The 20,749-nt window shown below is 28.0% G+C and overlaps 2 protein-coding genes across 2 annotated transcripts; both read left to right on the forward strand.

Moving 5' to 3' along the window:
• The first annotated feature begins 7,491 nt into the window (after window positions 1–7,491).
• On the forward strand, window positions 7,492–18,275 carry LOC130948973 (disease resistance protein RPV1-like). The gene is made up of 6 exons (XM_057877821.1): window positions 7,492–8,092; window positions 14,640–15,420; window positions 15,634–15,738; window positions 15,835–16,149; window positions 17,632–18,147; window positions 18,255–18,275. Exons 1-6 carry the CDS (start codon window positions 7,560–7,562, stop codon window positions 18,273–18,275), a joined length of 2,271 nt encoding a protein of 756 aa, XP_057733804.1. The 5' UTR covers window positions 7,492–7,559.
• On the forward strand, window positions 18,190–20,058 carry LOC130947529 (uncharacterized). Its single transcript, XM_057876227.1, has 2 exons — window positions 18,190–19,322; window positions 19,878–20,058. The coding sequence occupies exons 1-2, from the start codon at window positions 18,319–18,321 to the stop codon at window positions 19,930–19,932; spliced, it is 1,059 nt and encodes a 352-aa protein (XP_057732210.1). The 5' UTR covers window positions 18,190–18,318; the 3' UTR covers window positions 19,933–20,058.
• Window positions 20,059–20,749: the final 691 nt, after the last annotated feature.

The raw sequence follows: 20,749 nt of genomic DNA on the forward strand, positions 1-20,749 counted from the left end.
ACAGAGCAACATCATTCACTTATCTTTAATGAAACCAGAAAATTGAGAACAGTAAACGAAGTAAATCAGAACAGATTTAACAATGCTATTAAAACTTACCAGTCAGCTGCCATTTATTGCAGGAGCAGGTTTGCTTGATGAGATCCACATCTACCTTTGTTGTCTTACGACTCACTTCGAATCTCTTTCGTTCTTCATCACCTGTCCACTCTGCAACCCACTTGTTGCTGGGCCCAATAAGACGATCCAGCCTCTTCTGCTGAACAGGTAGCAGTCCCTACATATCAGTTTAACAAATAAACCAAGTAACCAACCAGTCATCATACCATCTTTGTTAATCAAACTAGTCTTCAACAATATATTAACTAAAACAGCAGTAATTGATTCAAAGTAACAGAGCAGTACTGCATTCATAGTAAAAAAGTAATAGTGCATTCATAGTAACAGAAACAGCACTGCATTCATAGTAAAAAAGGCAGTAGTGCATTCATATTTAACACAGCAATAGTGCATTCATATTAACAGCACTAATTCTTGTTAACTAAAATAGCATGCACTCATACTTAGATATGCAGCAGTAGTACATTCATACTAATATCACTAAGTCTTTTTAACTGAAACAGCAGCAACTCATACTTAGAAGTACAGCAGTAGTACATTCATACTAACATCACTAATTCATATTAACTAAAGCAGCATGTGGATAGATGTATTAAGAAATAATATAGTCTTAATCAACACTAATTAATCATCAAGTTTACCTTTTGTTGGTCGGACATAAAGTTCCATCCATGAGTCTGCACATCCCCCAAATCCTCTTCGAGAAGAGTCAAGAACCACTTCTAGGATTCCTTAGTTTCAGACCTAGCTACTTCATAGACAACCACGTAAAATTGGTTATTGGCATCCTGGGAAACTGCTGTGAGAAGTTGTCCACCATAATAAGTCTTCAGAAAACAGCCATCAAGATGTATCAATGGCCTACATCCACTCTTGAACCCCTGTTTGCATGCTTCTAAGCATATGTAAAGCTTATCAAAAACAGGGGGGATTGAGGTATAGGAGTGACACACAACTCTGCCCTGGATTTTGGATTGCTTCTTAATATCTCTAACAAATAATCTCTAACATTACTATACTGCTCCCTCTCATTACCCATGATTCGCTCTCTTGTCTCTCTAACTGCTCTGTAAACCATTTTTGGATGTGCAGTGAGTGAGAATTCTTCTATCAGAAAGTCAATAGCCTCATTTGTCCTCATATGAGGCTGTGTATTCATTCTCTTCTCAACCTTTAAGCTAATCCAATGTTGATCAGCCGCATTACTTCCCATGTCCCTTGCACATGTATGGTCATTTTTGTAAGTCATAACCTGGTAGCATTGCAAAAACTTGTTGTATGATAAATGCACCAGCCATGGACACTCATCATCCATGCATCCCACCCTCACTCTCTCTTTGTCATTCTTAATCCACCTAAGCTCCCTACCCTCAGCAATGAATGAGTCTTTTACAACTTTCTTAAATCTGTCAATGGTGGCAAACCTTGTACCTAACTCAAACCTCCCCTCTCCATGCTAATAATCGTCATCAAACTCAGGGAATTTATGCTTGCTAGATTCATCATCTGATGAAATAGGTGTATGTAAAGTCTCAAATTCATAGTCATATACTGGGTCATCATCATCATCTTGCATCAAACTCACATAGAACCTAACATCTTGGTCCATGTTGGGTTGTAGGCCTCTGTTGGGCTGCACATTAGGATCAGGCCCAACATTATTTCTGGTCTGCTGCTCATTGGATCCACTGCTTTGTGCCATCTTCTTCCACGTCTTCCTCTTTCGTTTAGCACCTGTCCTGTTTGCAGTTGTCTTCTTTGGAGACACAGCTTTCTTCTTTCCCTTCTTTACTCTCTGCCTTTTACTACCCTCATCATCAGCACTTGTTTCATCCTCATCACTGTCACTTTCAAACCCGGGAGGTGGAGCTTTGTAGGGCTCATCCTCCGTGCTCTCATACCCATTATCAGATGACAAACTCTGATCATCCACCAAAACCTCTCTATCATCAGGACTTTTTCTTTGCTTTCCAGCATCCTCCACAATCTCAGGTTCATCAACAGGGTGGTCAAAGTATAGGTAAAACTCGTCACTCTCTGTATTCTTCATTTTGTTCTCTCGCATTTCGTTAATCCCAGCATCCCCTGTCAGAATATGCAGCCCAGACTCAATATCAGGACTCATTGGATCATACCAATAAACACTCTTGTATGATTGGTACCCCAAGCCCTTGAACAGTGTGATCAAGTCTCCAAAATTAACGAAGTCAAGGTCCATTTCTGAAAACTTCTCCACCTTCCCATTTTTGTAAACCAGACAACCATTACTCTCTCTCACAAAATTACCTCCATGATGGAACACAGGCACTACAAACACATCAACCATCTGAGACAACAAAAATGAAAAACTGTAAATAATGAACAGTAATTACACTTTTCACATATTAAACAGCAAGAACCTTCAACCGAAAAATAACGATAAAATTTCTTTTGCCCTAACAGTAATTTAATCTCAGCCGAAAAAAATCCTAAAACTTTTGTCACAACTTCTATCAACATGCACGATCAACACTTACACATCAAACTTCATACTTGCATACATATGTAACCTCACAATCCACTAACTACGCTACAGTACAGACTTCTTACCTTGGGTGACCAAGACAGCAACTCAGACAACAATGGACGCCTCTTCGACAGCCACTGCACACGGGCGAACGTCTCAGCCTGGGTAGTGATCTTTTTGGAAGGAGAAACAGAGTATGATGATCGTTGCTATTCCTTAGGGTTTTTGGTAATTCAGAAAGGGAGGTATGGGTGTAATGGGTATTGTAACGGACCTTGTAAGGGTGGAATGGCAAAACGACGTCGCATTGTGGTGCAGGGACTTCAATGTCCAATTTTTCGAACGGACCTTTCCACTCAACAGTCCAGCTGTCAGCCAGGCGTGCCACATCATTCTCAGTGGAGCCAGATCAGACTTCTCCGACGGGTCCGGCGGAGGCAATTCCACGGAGGGACTCATCCGTCCAAGATTTGCTAAGGTCGGGGATTTAAATGTATTTTCAAATGCTTAGGGATGAAAATGTCCACGGGGCAAAAGGTCAGGGACCTATTTGTCTTTTTTTCTTATATATATATATATATATATATATATATATATATATATATATATATATAAGTTAAGTAATCTATTATATAGTGTGAATAATTCTATTTCCGTTAAGTTAAGTAATCTATTATATAAGCTTTGAGTTTTCAGTTTCAATAATAGCCATATACATGTTTTTTTTTCTCTTTATGAGGAAGTCCAATATGGTATCAGAATTCCTTACGCTGTCGCAACTCTGATTCAAGAAGCACATTTTTTTTATATTTTTTGTTCGTGAAACTACTTTCTTTTTTTCGTTCATCATCTCAGCTCATTTCTTGCAATATTTTTCCTGCCATGACTGAGAATCAAGTGTTAATAATGTCTAAAGCAATGACAGTGATAAATTGATCTAATGAGTGTTTATTACCTTCAATCAAGTGAGAGTCAGGACAAGTATTAGTCTCTACTCTTTTAAATGAAAGCAACTATTATTTTTAATCATAGGGCATGTTAATGAATTTGAAATCCAAGAACAAAGTAGGATTCTTTGATGGAACCTAACAAAATTAAAAGAGTACATAAAGAGTACGCAAAAATAAAAAATTTTTTGTTATGTATTTTTTTCATTGATGACATTATCATTCTACATGGAAGTGGAGATAAAAAACTAATTGAAGAAAGATGTGAGAAGATATTTTTTTTTGAATATTTTGTTCAAAGTCATTTAGCTTAGTGATTTTATATCTATTTCTTGCAGAACCAATTGATTAATATAAAAGGAATTAATGTATAAGTTCATAGCTTCATGCTAAGTAGTGAAATCAATGTCACAAATATGAACTTGGTTTATTCAGATATTTGTGATGTACATTAAGTTAATTAAAAGCTTCATCAATTTGGGTAGTTTGATCTATTTTTGGTTTTATTTGTGATATTAATAATAACAAATTTGATTTTGTAGGAATTGGATCACCTCCTTATTCTCATCCATGACAAAAAAATTTCAGACATGAATTCATTGTTGAAAATATTGGAGCTGTCAGTAGAGGTTTGCAAACTAATATTGACAATGTGCTTGTTTCCATTTGCAGTTTGATTCTTCTCATTGTTTTGATTGTTGTTTAATGTTAATTAGAAAAAAAAGATCGCTCTTGGTTGTAACAGAAGATGTTGAGACTGATGCATTGGCTATGTTCATACTAAACAAGCATCATGCTAGGCTTAAGGTGATTGCATGGCTTTCCTCTTAGTTATATATTCTGTTTCATCACTCCTTTCTTGTGTTGCTCTCTGATTTAATATTTTCTGTTATGTTTACTTACGTTAGATGTTGAATATCGTATAGACATCCATGTATTTGTCCTTTATATTGGCAACAATTTGAAACTTGATTTTGTGTTACTTTTTTTTCCACTTATTTCATTTCATGTTTCTTGCATTTTAGGTTTGTGCTATAAAAGCTCCTAGTTTTAATGATAACAGAAAAGCAAATCTAGATGATCTTGCAATTCTTACGGAGGAGAGGTGATTATCTCCTCCCCTTCTTTATTTTTTAGATATTGCTTATTGGTTCTTGTTAGGTTGCATCATTTTTAAAAACTGCTTGTCATTTACTAGGAAAATGATTATAATGGGTTTGGAAACAGGTCATCATAGAAGAGCGTGGTTTTACTCTTGACAAAGTCCTACCAGAAATGCTTGGTACTGTAAAAAAGGTGTGCACTCAAATGAACATACTAGTTTTTTGGTTCTTCATACTATTATATGCAACTAATTGATCAATATGAAAGGAATTAATCGGATCTTAGCTTAGTCTTAATTCAATATTTGCACTAAGTATTTTCTATTTGCTGCCATAACTCTATTCCCCGAATAATGAAACACTAATCATAGGGCATGTTAATGAATTTAAAATCTAAAAACAAAGTAGGATTTCTTGATGGAACCTAACAAAATTGAAAGAGTACATAAAGAGTACGCAAAAATAAAGAATGTTTTATTATATATTTTTTGATTGATTGAATTATAAAAGTAAAATTAAATATATATATATATATATAAAGTATTGTCTACGAAAGATAAAAGTAAAGATAAGATAAGAAGGTAACATAAAGATAAGATAAGATAATAAAAGTTAAAATTAAAAGTAAATTTATGTATTCTTTTAAATTGAATTTGTAGAACATGAGACTTCTTTATTGTTGTCGAATAGTTTAATAGAACCATCACTTAACTTCTAGTTGGAAACCCTCTTCGAACAATTTAGAAATGAAATAATAGCTTCATCAGAAATTGGATTATCAGGTTCTTAAGTAGTAAAATCGCCCGAAGTGTAATGTTGGTCAAGAAAGCTTTCGATCTTTAGGCTGAGCTCAAGCACAAATTTTCACAGGATAATCTCATGTGTCAGACATATCTTAACGAAAACTATATTTTTTAAAACAAGGTACGGTTTTGATGATAACATTTTTCGCACTGTTGAAAAAAATTTGGAAGGAAATATATTATGAAGACAATATAGAACGTATTTCTGAGTTTTCAAACTAAGTAAATTAGCAGATACATTTTTTTCTCTAAAATGTGAATATATTAATCAACACATAACCATTTTAAAAAGGAGATTTTGCACTTTTCTACCGCAAATTCTGTAAAAGAATAACTGTACGCAGCATTATACCAATCTTATCAGTTATACATTCATTTTTCTTTCCTTTAGAATTAGGGGTGTCAATATGTACCCTATTCGCGGGTACTCAACCCGATTCTACCCGATTCGAAGCAGGTAGGATAGGGATGCGGGTTGAGTCTCAACTCTATCCGATCAATCCGCATTCTATATATATTTATGTTATATATTTATATAAAAATGTGTTTTAAGTGGATGTTGAATCAAAGACCTCTCAGTAAATGTAAAAGATCCTTAACCATTAAAAGAAAATCATTAATTGATAATTTAATTTTTTTTTTACATAAAAATCAGTTTTATTTTAAATTATCACCAAGTTATATAATAATATTGTATATTTTTTATAACCTGCGAGTAAGATCGGTACCTGCAGGTTAAGAGCGGATAGAATTAAAGTTGAGATATTTTCAACCCACAAATAAAATAAAATTAAATTTACATAAAAATTCAGATAGAGTTAAAATTGAATCCAAACCTTATCCTACTCTATCCATTGTCACCCCTATTTCAAATATAATAATTTTAAAGGCAAATGAAAACAGAATTCTATCTCCATCTTTGCCGCACATCTAGGGATCCATACAATGCATCTCTTGGTCTCTAATTCGTAGAGAAAAAAAATCTGTATAATTAACATACACCACCACCACCACTTTATTCCCGTGTTATAATTAAGTAATAAAAGAGAAAAAGAATTTTTCTTTTCTTTAAAATGCATAGATAACACAAATCTTTCTACTTTTATTTATAAATATATATTTATTTCTTTTATAAAATTAAAATAATTTACTCATTAGTTAATTTGATCAAAATATTTTTAATATTTATTATAATCATATATGAGTTAATAATTAGCTGATTCAAATAATAATAATAATGATAATAATAATATAAAACATATAGTTATTTTTAATATTTAATCATTAATCATAAAATATATAAAAAAATTAAATTAAATATTTTTGTAATAAATTAAAATATCTTATACTATGTGATAAAATCTAATTGATAAATCAAATTTATTACGGTAATAAATATTTTATATTATTATTATTTAAATCAACTAAATAATTATCACTAATCTATATATTATAATAATTATTAAATGATATTTTGATCAAATAAATTAAAAATAAATTATTTTAATCGTACATAAAAAAATTTTAAATAGAGACGAAGGTGTGGTGTCATTCACCTCTTAAGAAAGAAAAATATTCTTTTCTCTTAACAAAATGCAATACGAGTTATATTAGGTAATCAATAATTTTTTTGAACAACATAAACAATCACCAATTAAATCAAAATATACTATATCTTTAAATTATCCATCTAAATTTTAATATTAGAATAATCATTCACACACCTAATAAAATAAACATCCGATATATCTATTATTAACATTATTTAATATTTTTATTATAAAAAAATATAGGATACTAATATACTATTTGCCAACTTATTACCAACAATAATTAATTATTATATTTTAAACACATATATAAAAAGATACATCTAAAAAATACATATATAAAAACATTTTTATTAAAAAAATATTTTTATCAGGCAATATTTCCATTAAACACCATCATAAACAAGAGTTAGATAAAAATCGGCAGAAATACTGATTAATAACGTAACGAAGACTAATTCATTATCTCCCTATACTTCTTTTCCAATGCGAAATTAAAGGTGAGTAGAATATATATTTTGCCATTATATATGTACTATAGTATCATCAACACGTGGAGCCAAACCCAAAATATGCATATGGCATCCTCCAATATTGCTGCTGCTGCTCCACCTCTCACTAGGTACGATGTGTTCATCAGCTTCAACGGTAGGGACACGCGTAACGGTTTCACTAGCCATCTTCATTCCGCTCTGTGCAAAAACCAGATCGAAACATTCATAGACTATAGAATTGAGAAAGGTGGCGAGATCTGGCAAGAACTCGTGGAAGCCATAAGAGACTCGATTGTGTATCTGGTCATCTTCTCCGAAAGCTATGCGCAGTCCAAGTGGTGCTTGCGGGAGCTCGTTGAGATCATGGAATGCAAGAACAAGAATGGAGACTACCATGTCATTCCTGTGTTCTACAAGATTGAACCAAGCCATGTTCGGAAGCAAACGGGCAGCTACTACTCCATATTTGCGGAATATGAGAGAAACTTGGACCATGGCCTTGTTCGCCAGTGGAGAAAGGTACTCTTTGACGCTGCCAATATCTCCGGCTTCGAGTGCAATGGCCGCAGGCAAGTGAATCTTTTATTTGTTTGTTTGTTTTTTATATTTAATTTTCAAAAATATTACATGTATACAAAATATTAGTTATATTTTTGTATATCGATATATTATTTTATATTTCACTGGCTTATTTAATAATTATTTTTTGATATATAAATAATATATTCTTTTAATAAAAATATAGTTTGTATACTTAAATCTGTGTCTCACTTTTGGATACACATTCTACAAACAGAAATTATCAACTATTTGTTAATTATTTTTGTGAATAGTCGCATGTATTATATTATGCTTTTTTTGGGTAAGGTGATTTATTACAAAAATAATTACTTTTTAAATAGAATAATAAAATATATTTATAAAAGCATAATTAATTTTTTAAATATAAAATTTCTTTGTTATTATAATATTTTTATTTTTTTAAATTTTATTAATAAAATATAAAGATTTATTTATTTTATTAATCTTTTATAATTCTATCAAATTTTTAGTTGTTTTTATAATTTAAAAATTTGTAATTAAATCTTTATATTTGATAAAAAAATTTAATTGGATACTATCTAACTTTTTTTAAACAATATTTCTCTTGTATGATGTAAAATAAATTATGATATATTTTAAAAATAAATATTTTAAAATTAGTATTTTTTTAAAATAACAACACATAAGCATCTAATCACAAATTTATATTTAATATATATAAAATTTAAAATTTGGAAGAACTATAGAACTAACATAGTAATTAAATCAATATAAATTTAATTCAATTACGTTATTTATGAAATATAATTATAAATATCAATCAAATTTAATTAATTTTATTTATAAAGTTTTATTATAAAAATAGATGATAATTTTTATAGACAGAAACTCACCTGCAGTCAATTTATATAAAATTGTTTCTGAATTGCTAATATTATTTGGTTTGAAAAAAATTAATTTATTGTATATAAATAGTTTAATTTAAAAACTAATTTAAATTGAACTAAACAGTTATTTTTATTTTTTTTATTATGCTCTTAAAATTCTTTTTCTTCTTTCAAATTTTTAGAACTAATTTCAAATTTTTAATTGGATATGTGCTTTTTATTCATTCGTATGTTTTAATCAAATTTTTTATTTTAAATGTATTCCTTAATTTTTGTTTTTATTTAATTTTTTATAAATAATAAAATCATTTAATAAATACATAACAGTGCATCTTATCACTATTTCATGTTCAGAACAAAATCGAGAAAGATTATACCATTTTTTTTAGTATAGTAAGTTTAGTTTTCTCCTTCTATATATGTGAATCCTAATTTTTTTTCTCTTTTTTATCTTAATTTTTTGTCTTTAGCCATTACTATACTGAGTTTGATTTGTTTAGAATAATAAACTTTACTTTTTTAACAATTTGTATAGATATATTTTACGAGAATTAAATAAATAAAAATAAAAAAATTTTAAAAAGAATTTTGGTTAAAAAGAATAAAAAAAGTATCAAATTTATTATTTAAAAATAATATGTAAAAAAATTGAAAAATAATTTTAAAAGATAATTATTTGATCTGTTTAAATCTATTTTTTAAGAAACTTTTTTATCAAACTAAATAATATTATGTCAGTAATCTAAAAATAACTCCTTATAAAGTTAGTTATAGGTAAGTTTCTAATTTTTTTTATACAAATGGACTAGGGTTCAGTTGGAAACTTCAAAAGTTATTTTTTTTAATTTTTGATTTATAAAAAATTATATTAATATTGTTTGGTATAATTTTTTAGATAATTTTTTAATTTTTTTAAAAGTTATTTAAGAATTTTTAAAAAAATTAAAAAATATGACTTTTCCTATTTTCAAAAGTTATTTTATTATTTTTATTTAATATATAATTTTAAAACAAAAACTTCTATAATAATTTTTTAAACATAAAATAATTTATTTAAATGTTATTATTAATGAAAATTCTTATATTTTAAATTTTTTTAAAAAAAATTATTTAAAAAATTTAACCAAACTGGCCCACGCGTAATCAATTAATGCGAGTTTCTCTCCACCTAAGTTCTGGAGTTTCAATTAATGCGAGTTTCTCTCCACCCATCTTCTGGAGTTTCAACTAGACAATTAATAAACGGGCCTTACTAGTGTGTAGAAAGAAAAAATCTTCTACATGTGTAAAGACAGATGTCACTTCCTTGATTAAAGTTTTTGCAAAAGACAAGTACTCTGAAGGGACATTTGTTGCAGTCAGTTGATGCAGAAGGTAGCCATATGAATTAGTGCTATAACCATGGTTAATTAATGTTTGATTTAAGTGTTTAATATAATCAATACAAATTTCATATTTGTAAAATATATATGTGGGCCGGGTGTTGGGTCTAACATAAATGTTTATCTTACAAAAATACTCTAATGACTTTAAGACAAAACTATAATATAATTTAATGATTTTTCTATAAAATATTAGAATAAAAATTAATCCTATTAACGTTTAAAATTGCATGAATAAAAATATTATTAAATAACTAAAAATATTTAACTAATAATTATTCAATTGTCTTAACTAAATTTTTAATATATAATTTTAATATATAATATATAAACCAAACTTATATATATTATATAAATATTAAATTTGCATGTTTATATTAAAGACTAATAAGAGATTAATTAATCATTGTTTTAATATTATGGCAAATTTTATATTGCTTATAAGTTTTTGCTTAAACTTTGCTTAACTTATTTTTTGTAATAAGTTTTGATTTTTTAAAAATTATTTATTCTTATATCTTTTAAATTAAATAATAACTTTTAACTCTTTTTAATAAATAGACACTACTTTTTAGACACCATAACATTCATCTAATATTATTTTATGTCAATTTCTGTACAACTGTAGAAATTGTCTCCTAAATTAAACATTAAAGATAGCTGCTGCATCATTATTATTTTACTATTAATATAAAAAATAAATTAATTTATATTATTAATTATTTTTAGATTAAAATAATGAGACTCACAAATAATAAATATTACAAATTTAAAAAAATTAAAATATTATTTTATTATTTTACTAATATTATTATTTTAGATTATTTTGTTATAAAAAAAATAATCCTAATAGATCTTGCTATATAGTCGTAAATTAACAAAATTTACGTCCAAAAAGATAAATCTAAGTTAATATTAATATATAAAAGCCACATATTTAAGAAGTACTATAGAAAATAATATATATATATATATATATATATATATATATAAATTAAAAAATAAATCAATTTACTTATTCTAAATCATAATATGAAAAAATTTTAAGAATTAAATTAATATTGTAATTGTTATGGTGTTATTGGAGATTGGTCACTATAAAAAAATTAATATAAAATTTCAATTTAAATGTTAAAAAAACAGTAAAAAATTAATCTATTAAAAAGTTAAGTTAACAAATAAGATAAAAATAAAAAACAATAAATTTGAAAAAAATTTATAAGTAAAAAATTATATATTAAAAATTTAGTTAAGACAATTGAATAATTATTAGTTAAGTATTTTTAGTTATTTAATAATATTTTTTCATGCAATTTTAAACGTTAATAGGATTAATTTTTATTCTAATATTTTATAGAAAAATCATTAAATTATATTATAGTTTTGTCTTAAAGTCATCAAAGTCTTTTTTTAAGATAAACATTTATATTAGACCCAACACATCATATTAAACCCGGCCCACATATATATTTTACAAATATAAAATTTGTATTGATTATATTAAACACTAAAACTAAACATTAATTAACCATGGGTATAGCACTAATTCATATGGCTACCTTCTGTATGAACTGAACCACTGCAGCAAATGTCCCTTCAGAGTTCAGAGTACTTGTTTTTTGCAAAAACTTTAATCAAGGAAGTCTGGAAGTGACATCTGTCTTCTACACATGTAGAAGATCTTTTCTTTCTACACACTAGTAAAGCCCTTAATAAACACATACGGAAAGAAGAGAATGATCATTAAGAAGACAAAAAAAAAAAAAAAAGCATAAACATATATACCGTACACACGCAGATAATAAAAATTAAAAAAGCGTAAAGGAATTTGTTTTTCAATTAGTGTTTTCACAACTTTATATACCAATAAAACACTACAAAAAAATAGAGTTTTTTTAACATTTTATTTTTTAACACCATAATTAAATGTCAAAATTAATATATATTTTTGATAAATATCACGAATATCAAATTTTCTATGTTTTTTTGATGAATAATTTAAACGTAGAAAATTACTCCTCAATTTTGACACTCATTTGTTTTCAATTTACTTCACGATTTTTCTTCTTCTTTGGCTTTGTTAATTTTGATATCACAATGTTCCCAGTTTAAGATTATACTACTCATTTTTTATCTTCAAAATCTCAATTTATTCTTTAGCTTTAAGATCTCATCTCATTCTTTGTTAAGATTTTTTGTTGAGAATATTTTATAGTCAATAAGTGTCAAAATAAATAGCATTTTTGACAATTAATAAGTATCACAGAAAATATGTTCTCAAAATTTTCTAACAAATTATTTTTGACAGCCAATATTTATCAAAATAAGATTTAAATTTTTTTCACAATCACTTATATGTTAAAAATATTATTTTTGACAAAACTTTTATTAACATATTTTCATAGTTAAAATAGTGTCAAAATTTATTTTTTTGACAAATTTTAATTTTCTTTTACACATTATAACTCTAAAAAATAATCTATATTATTGTAGTGAAAAGTAGGGTATAAAATATTTATTTACGAGTTTATTTCTAACAATTTGTATCTTTTTAATTCCTCCAACAAAACATATAACTTTACATTTATCAATCAAATTATAAAAGACATGATGCGCAGTAAAGTATAAACACACAATAGTTGGGTTAAAACATAACTTATTAATATTTTATAGAATTTAATTTTAACCTGTTAACAATATAAAACATTGTATATAATTATTTAATCACATTTACAGATTTATTTTTTGGATTACCATTTATACGATTAATATAAAAATTAATTATTTTTATTAATATAACATTATTTATATATATATATAAAACTATTTTACACCTTCAATACATTAAAATTTTATGAAAATGAAGTTTTAAGTTTCCGAAGATAAAACATATATAAAAATTGGATTATACAAATGTTTTTTCAAATTCATAGTTTATATGTAGTTATTTTTATATGAAATGACGAATTCAAAAAATTTTAATAATGGGACAAAATTTATATAACATGACAATAATTTTTATAATAAAAATAGTATATGTACATAAAAAATTAACTATTAAATCATATATTAATTACTATATATTTGTATATAAATACATGTATTTTTTAATTCATTTTTAATATATATTTTATATAGATAATTATTTTTTATGTATATATAATATAATTATTGTTATTATTATATTTTGTCATTATAAAATACAATTAATCTTCAAAATATCTAAATTACAAATTAAAACACTAAAATAGTAATTTAAGTAATAATGTATAATTTATAATTTTATTTTTTTAGGTTTTATATTTTTAAAAAATGAAGTATCTTTTTTTAACACTATAATCAAATTTTTTCTCTTTTTATATATATTACTAAATAATTATTTAAAAATTCACTTCCCAATACAATTAGAAGTCGATTTTTATTGATATTCATAGTTAGAAAAGTTTTTTCAATTAATGTCGTTGCTATGCAAAAAATTAAAGCTAATTTCAAAAGAAAATAAATAATACTCTTTTGAGTTAATTTTTAAGAAAGAACACTAATTTTGTTTAAATTTGAGAATTGATAATTCTAATAAATATCTACTATAAAATTCTTAAATTGACCGTTAAATACCAAAAGTTGAATAAAAAATTATTGTGAAGTCAAATTTAACAATCTAATAGGATCAAATAAATATTATTATCATATCCTATTAAAAAAAATTAAAATGTATTGGGGCACTTGCCCCCAAAACCCTACACTTGGAATTATCTCTATTTATATGAACTTATTAACTGAGAATCATTAAATAATTTGATATGTTTGATTAAATTATTATTTAATAACTCTCAATTATTAATTTTACAATTTGGATCCTCTAAATTTTGAATATTCACTTTAAAAAATAAAGTGTGATTTCTCACCCTTGAATAATTTGTTTCTTATATTTTCTCTTAGTTTCACCTATGAAATAAATAATGAGAGATCACACTTTACTCACTAAAGTGAAATTCAAACTTTAGAGATCCAAATCCTCAATTTTATATAAAAATAAGTGGGTGTTCACTTAAAAAGTTATTCATCTTTATATATGTAAAAAAATAGAGAGAAAAATAAATTAAAGTAGCATTTTTTTTTCATAATTTCTCTTCACATCTGCTTTCTTAATTTTTTTTAATTTTTCTCTCTTATTTACTGTCTAAAGATACTGTGAACGAATAAATTTATCTAAAAAAATTGGTACTTTTATTCATGAAATTTTTAGAGATTGACAAAACTTTTGTATTGATTTTCCTTTGGTTAAATTTGCACATGCTATCTAGGACCGAGGCTGAGATCATTGAAGGCATAATCAAAATGGTTGTACAGAAATTGAATCACAAATATACAAATGAACTCAGAAGTCCTTTTATACGAGATCAAAACTATGCATGCATTGAAGCTTTTCTGAAAATGCAATCAAGGGAAGTTCAAACCATTGGAATCTGGGGCATGGGCGGTATAGGTAAAACAACCCTTGCCGCTGCAATTTTCAAAGAGTTCTCTTCCAAATTTGAGGCTAGTTGTTTCTTGGAAAATGTAAGAGAAGAATCATCAAATCATGGACTCAATCACATATTCAAGAAACTCCTTTGTGATTTGCTGGAGGAAAAGGTTCATATTAGCACTCCCAAAGTAATATCCTCAGCTATCATAAGGAGATTAAGGCGTAAGAAAGTTTTCATTGTACTAGATGATGTCCATACTTCTGAACTCTTAGAAACTTTGCTTGGAGTTGGCCATGATTATCTAGGATTTGGTAGCAAAGTGATTGTGACAACCAGGGATAAGCATGTGCTTCAGGGTAGAGTCATTGTAGATTACATTCATGAAGTAAAAGAAATGAATTTTGAGAATTCCCTTAAACTTTTCAGCTTAAATGCCTTCAACAAGCATTGTCCTGAAAATGAATATTGGGATCTATCAATGATAGCAGTTGCTTATGCAAGTGGGATCCCTTTGGCTTTGAAAGTTTTGGGATCTTTTCTGAGATCAAAAAGTTATAATGAATGGGAGAGTGCATTGGCAAAACTGAAAGCAGTTCCCAATGGAGATATTCAGCAGGTATTGAGATGGAGTTTTCATGAATTGGATGATGCAGAAAAAAATATATTTCTTGACATTGCATGTTTTTTCAAAGGGCAAAACCGATATAAAGTAACAAGGTTATTGAATGCCTGTGGTTTCTTTGCGGAGAGAGGGATAAGAACCCTTTTAGACAAGGCTTTGATAAGAATAACTATCAATGATAGTATACAAATGCATGATTTGATACAGGAAATGGGTCACAAAATTGTCGATGAAGAATCCACTAAGAACCCAGGAGGACGTAGTAGGTTGTGGAAATCTGAAGAAGTTCGAGATATATTGAAAAATAACAAAGTAAGAGATAGATTGATGTTTCTAAATTATCATATCGAAAAAATGCAGCTTGTTAAAAATTGTACTAACATTTTTTGTTGTATTTGTTTGGCATAGGGGACTGATGCAATTGAAACAATATTCTTGGATATGACTCAAAACACTGATGAGCTGTGCATAAGTTCCCAGGCATTTAGGAAGATGCCAAACCTAAGGTTACTTGCTTTTGCAGATAATAAAGCTTTTCAGAGGAAGAAGAAGAGAACTAATGAGACACTAGACCTTCCAACAAATCTTGAGTTGCCTAATAATTTGAGATATATCCAGTGGGATGGTTGTCCATTGAAATCTCTAACAACTAGTTGGCCTAGTAAGCTTGTTCAGCTTTCCATGCCATACAGCAACGTTGAAAAACTTTGGGATGGGAAACAGGTATGTACAAGTATTTTTCCGAATGTATACTGATTAAAATATTCATTTGTTTTCTGCAAAAAGAGTGAAATAAATTGATTCTTTAAATTGGATTAAATCAAATTAATCTCCAAATTATCCTAACATGTATCATGCTTGTTGCTATTCTATTTTTTGTCCATCATATCACATCATATAACATGTATAAACAATCAATTATCAATGAATTACAAAGTATAAAAATACGTGTTTAAAATCTCATAAAAAAAATTTTATTATATTTTTGACATAATTATTCTGTTTAATTTATTGTAGATTTAATTAATCTAGCTACCATAATAAATTTTATTATTATTCTACTAACTAATTATTTAGTTTAAAAAATTGTGTGAATCAATATATGTATATATATATACACAACTATAAAATAATTGATATGATAATTGATTTTTTATAATTTCATAACAATTTTTATTTATTATTTTTTGTCTTCATGCTTATTGACCCAAGTTGGTGTCATCACAAAACTATATTTTTTTGTTGAATCCAACTTGAAACCATAAAATGATTTTATTAAATTTTACGTGGAACTTAATGGATCAATATCTTTTAATTAAAGTGAAAAATATGATAAAATAATAAAATGAGAAATTAATTATTTTTAAATTACAATAGCAAAACATATATTTCATAAAAATTATAAAATTATAGAAGTTACAAAATCAATAATGATGAACCTTTTATTTTATTATTTTATTAATTTTTTTATTTTAGAGAATCCAAATTCAAATTTAATATATAATTTATACTAGAATGCAACATAAAAAGAAAAAGTAAAAACAACCATGCTTGTTAAATGCCCACCAAAAAGGCTTAGGAGCCACTTTAAAAAACCAATTTGACTCGTTGACTTTTGGGCTTTCATTCTCTTCAATCTTGTTTGGTATATAATAAAATTAGCTATTAAAAAAATTAATTGGATTAGTCTACTAATTAATTTATTAATCTATTTAAATAAATGTCAAAAATTTAAATTCTGTTTTTTTGTATGTAATAATTTATTAGTCAACAAATTTTTAAATAGGACTTTTTCTTTCTCTCTAAATATATATATTTAAAAATACTATTCATACATTAAAATAAAATTCTCTCCCTCCTTCTCTCTCTATATATATATTTAAAAATGCTATTCATACACTAAAATAAGTCACTAATATATTTGTGTATAAATACATAATATGATTTAGTTTATTAGTTGATATATATTTAAGCAACCATACTAAGTGCATACTAAGATTAAACAATACACATTAAAATATAAAAAAATATGTTAAAATAAATTAATCTATATATATTTAAATATAAATATAAAATGATTAATTTTAATAGTTGAAGTATTTAAGTATTTAACTCAGAATTTGAAAGTGCACATCGTCGAAAACAGTTAATCCTAAAGATAAAATGTATATTAAATAGTTTTCTCTTGATTCATTTGTGTTGCAGAATCTACCCAGTCTGGAGGTAATTAACCTTGAATGTTCTAGAAGCATGAAAGAGTGTCCAGACTTGTCAGGTTGCCCAAATCTAAAACTAGTGCGGCTCACTGGGTGTGCAAGCTTGACTCATGTTCACCCTTCTGTTTTCTCTCTTCCAAAGCTTGAAAGTTTGCATGTATATGAATGCAACGCACTCACAGCCCTATCAAGTGAATATTGTTCACCATCTCTTCAATCAATTGTTGCTTATAATTGCCCTAATCTCCAAGAATTCTCAGTCCCAATGATTGGTGATCATTCCGGAATTCATCTGCATCTCAGGTCAACTGCTTTGAACAAACTACCATCATCAATATTTCATCTTAAGGATCTTCAACACTTCTCCTTTCCAATTAGTGAGAGCCTTATGGATCTTCCTACAAACTTTGCCTTTCAAATCTCGCTTTCTGACCCTGTTCAACATAAATATGACACTGCAATCACCTTACATAAAGTACTACCTAGCCCTGTCTTTCAATCTGTAGTACGTGTAGTGTTTGATAATTGTTGTAGCTTAACTGAAATCCCAGAAAGCTTCTCTTTGTTATCATCATTAGCGCACTTAAACCTATATCGTTGCATTAATGTCAGAACCTTGCCCCAAAGCCTTAAGTGCCTTCCACGCCTTGAAGTTCTTAACATTTTTCAATGTGATATGCTGGAACTTTTGCCAATGCTTCCACCTTCCTTGAAACGCCTTAGGGTCTGGGATTGCAAGCTTCTGAAGACAGTGTTGAGTACAATAAGCGAACCAACCAGGAAAGACGAGGCTACATTTTTGTTCTTGAACTGCAATAATTTGGATGAAGACTCGTATGGTATCATTTTGAAAGATGTTATTGTAAGGACAGAACTTTTGATAACACCATCATCATCATCAGGAACAGAATTTGAAAACCAAGAAAAAGAAAGAGTCTTCGATTGTTATACAGATTTTGGTGAGATTTGTTATTTGTTGCCAGTTAGAGGCAGTAATATTCATGACTTGTTTGATGTCCACTCTACTGAAGAAGCTACTTATAAGTTGAGTGTTGAAGTGCCTCGAGATTCCAACTTAGTTGGTTTCCTTTTGTTCATTGTTGTTTCTGAAGAACAATGGAGTTGCATAGAAGAACACACATGGTACAATGTACGTGACCTCCTAGACTTTGGGTGTGAATGTTCCTTGGAAACAAGTTGGGGTGAAAAGGTTCATACAGAAAGCTTCTCCTTGTTACAATGGCACTGGGATCAATTCTACCATCATCTCAATATTACTTCAGATCATGCGTTTTTATGGTATGACGAGAAATGTTGTAAGAAGATAATGGAGCCAATTAGAGGGAGAAAAGGAAAAGACATCAATGATGAGAAGGGATCCACGTCCACTTGCAACAATGCAAATCTTACAGTTGAATTCTTTGCTGGGGTGGTGAATAAATTGGATGCAATGATACAAGAGTGTGGCATTCGCTGGATATATCAAAATGTGGAGGAAGAAGAAGGACCAAGAGGGCGCAAATCCAAGAGAAGCAGCGAAGAATCTTATGAGGAAGAAGGTTCTGAATCTAATGATGATGAGCAAGAAGAATCATCAATTCCTCCAACAAAGAAGTTTAAGCAAAGTTTGCTAGAACCTTCCCTGATACTTGAAGGAGAAGAAGTAGTAGAGGACTTGAGGTAATCTTTTAAATCGATGAATAATTACCCCCAAATTTGTCGTTTTTGAAGTTTTTAATATCAGTTATTCAAAGGTTTTATTTAAACCCGCGAACTCTTAAATGAGTATGGAGAGACCATGCTATTTAAAACTATAATATATTGATCAATTATTCAAACTTTAAAATACACAAAATAGTTCTCATAAATGAATCTGTTTAATTTAATTGAAATTATTGTTTTTATTTTTTAAAATTTTTGAAAAATTATTTTAAGATTTTTTAAACTCTTTAAAAACAATTTAACATTAAGAATTATTTGGGTATATTTTCTTATTCATTGAAAAAAAGATTTTTTATTAAGATAATGACATCTAAACAAATACTTAATTATAGTTCAAATAACACAATTTTTTCATATTCACCTAAGAAGTTATGGTTCGAATCTTTCTATTTTTGGTAAAAAAAAATTACTCTTAATTGATTAATAATAAGTGATAATTGAATTATTGATGTGACTTACTTACTGGGCTAGTAAATTTAATTTTCTTTATTGCGGAAACGTATATTTGAACAGGGAAAAACTTGAAGAAATCTTGCACATTGGATTTGATATATGGAGATTCATGTGATGAGGAAAAGGAACGAGATGTAGCTCCTCCTACTGTTATGTTATTTCAGTTTCTTGTGATTGATATGAAGGTTTATGTGTAAGAATTTGTCGAATCTATGAATGTGAATGATTATCACGTGCACACGATCGATCTTATCTCTTTGAGAACAAACAAAGATTTCACAATTTTACAAGCAAAGGATAGATATTCTAATATCTATGACTAAAATTTATCTACACACATGAAACCGTGTATGATATAGTAATATAGCAGAAATTTTGTTCATCAACTTACAAATTAAATGTGCGGAAACCGGGCAACCGATCACCAGAAGATTGACTTAACAACACTAACAACAAAAACAAAATCATATCGACAAACTAAATGAAGACATAATTCATCCCAAATAATAATAAATAATAATGAATTCATCCCAAACCACACATGGTGGTGCTGCTGCTCTAATAATCGACAGCCACCGAAAAATGTCCCACAAAGGTTATGCAATCTATGGGCAAGTGTTGTGGAAACTCTGTTCGGTTGCAGAGCGTGGTGGTGAGGTAGAGGAGTTGCTCCACGCAAGAGAGGGAGACTCAGAAAATGTGAAATAACAGAGAGAAGCAAAATGTATGATTTGATTATTGTAAACTGATATATATACACTCAATGTGAGCCACACATTTGATAACTGCCTGACTAAATTCCTTACTCTACTCTAACTAATACTGATGTTAATTTACTAAGTGGGACAGCTTGTTATACATGCTATTAAACTATTGATCTACTCTACTACAATCTGACTACATCCCCCCGCAAGTTGGGAGTGTGAAAATTG

This window comes from Arachis stenosperma, chromosome 9, assembly GCF_014773155.1.
Source record: "Arachis stenosperma cultivar V10309 chromosome 9, arast.V10309.gnm1.PFL2, whole genome shotgun sequence".
Lineage (NCBI taxonomy): Eukaryota > Viridiplantae > Streptophyta > Magnoliopsida > Fabales > Fabaceae > Arachis > Arachis stenosperma.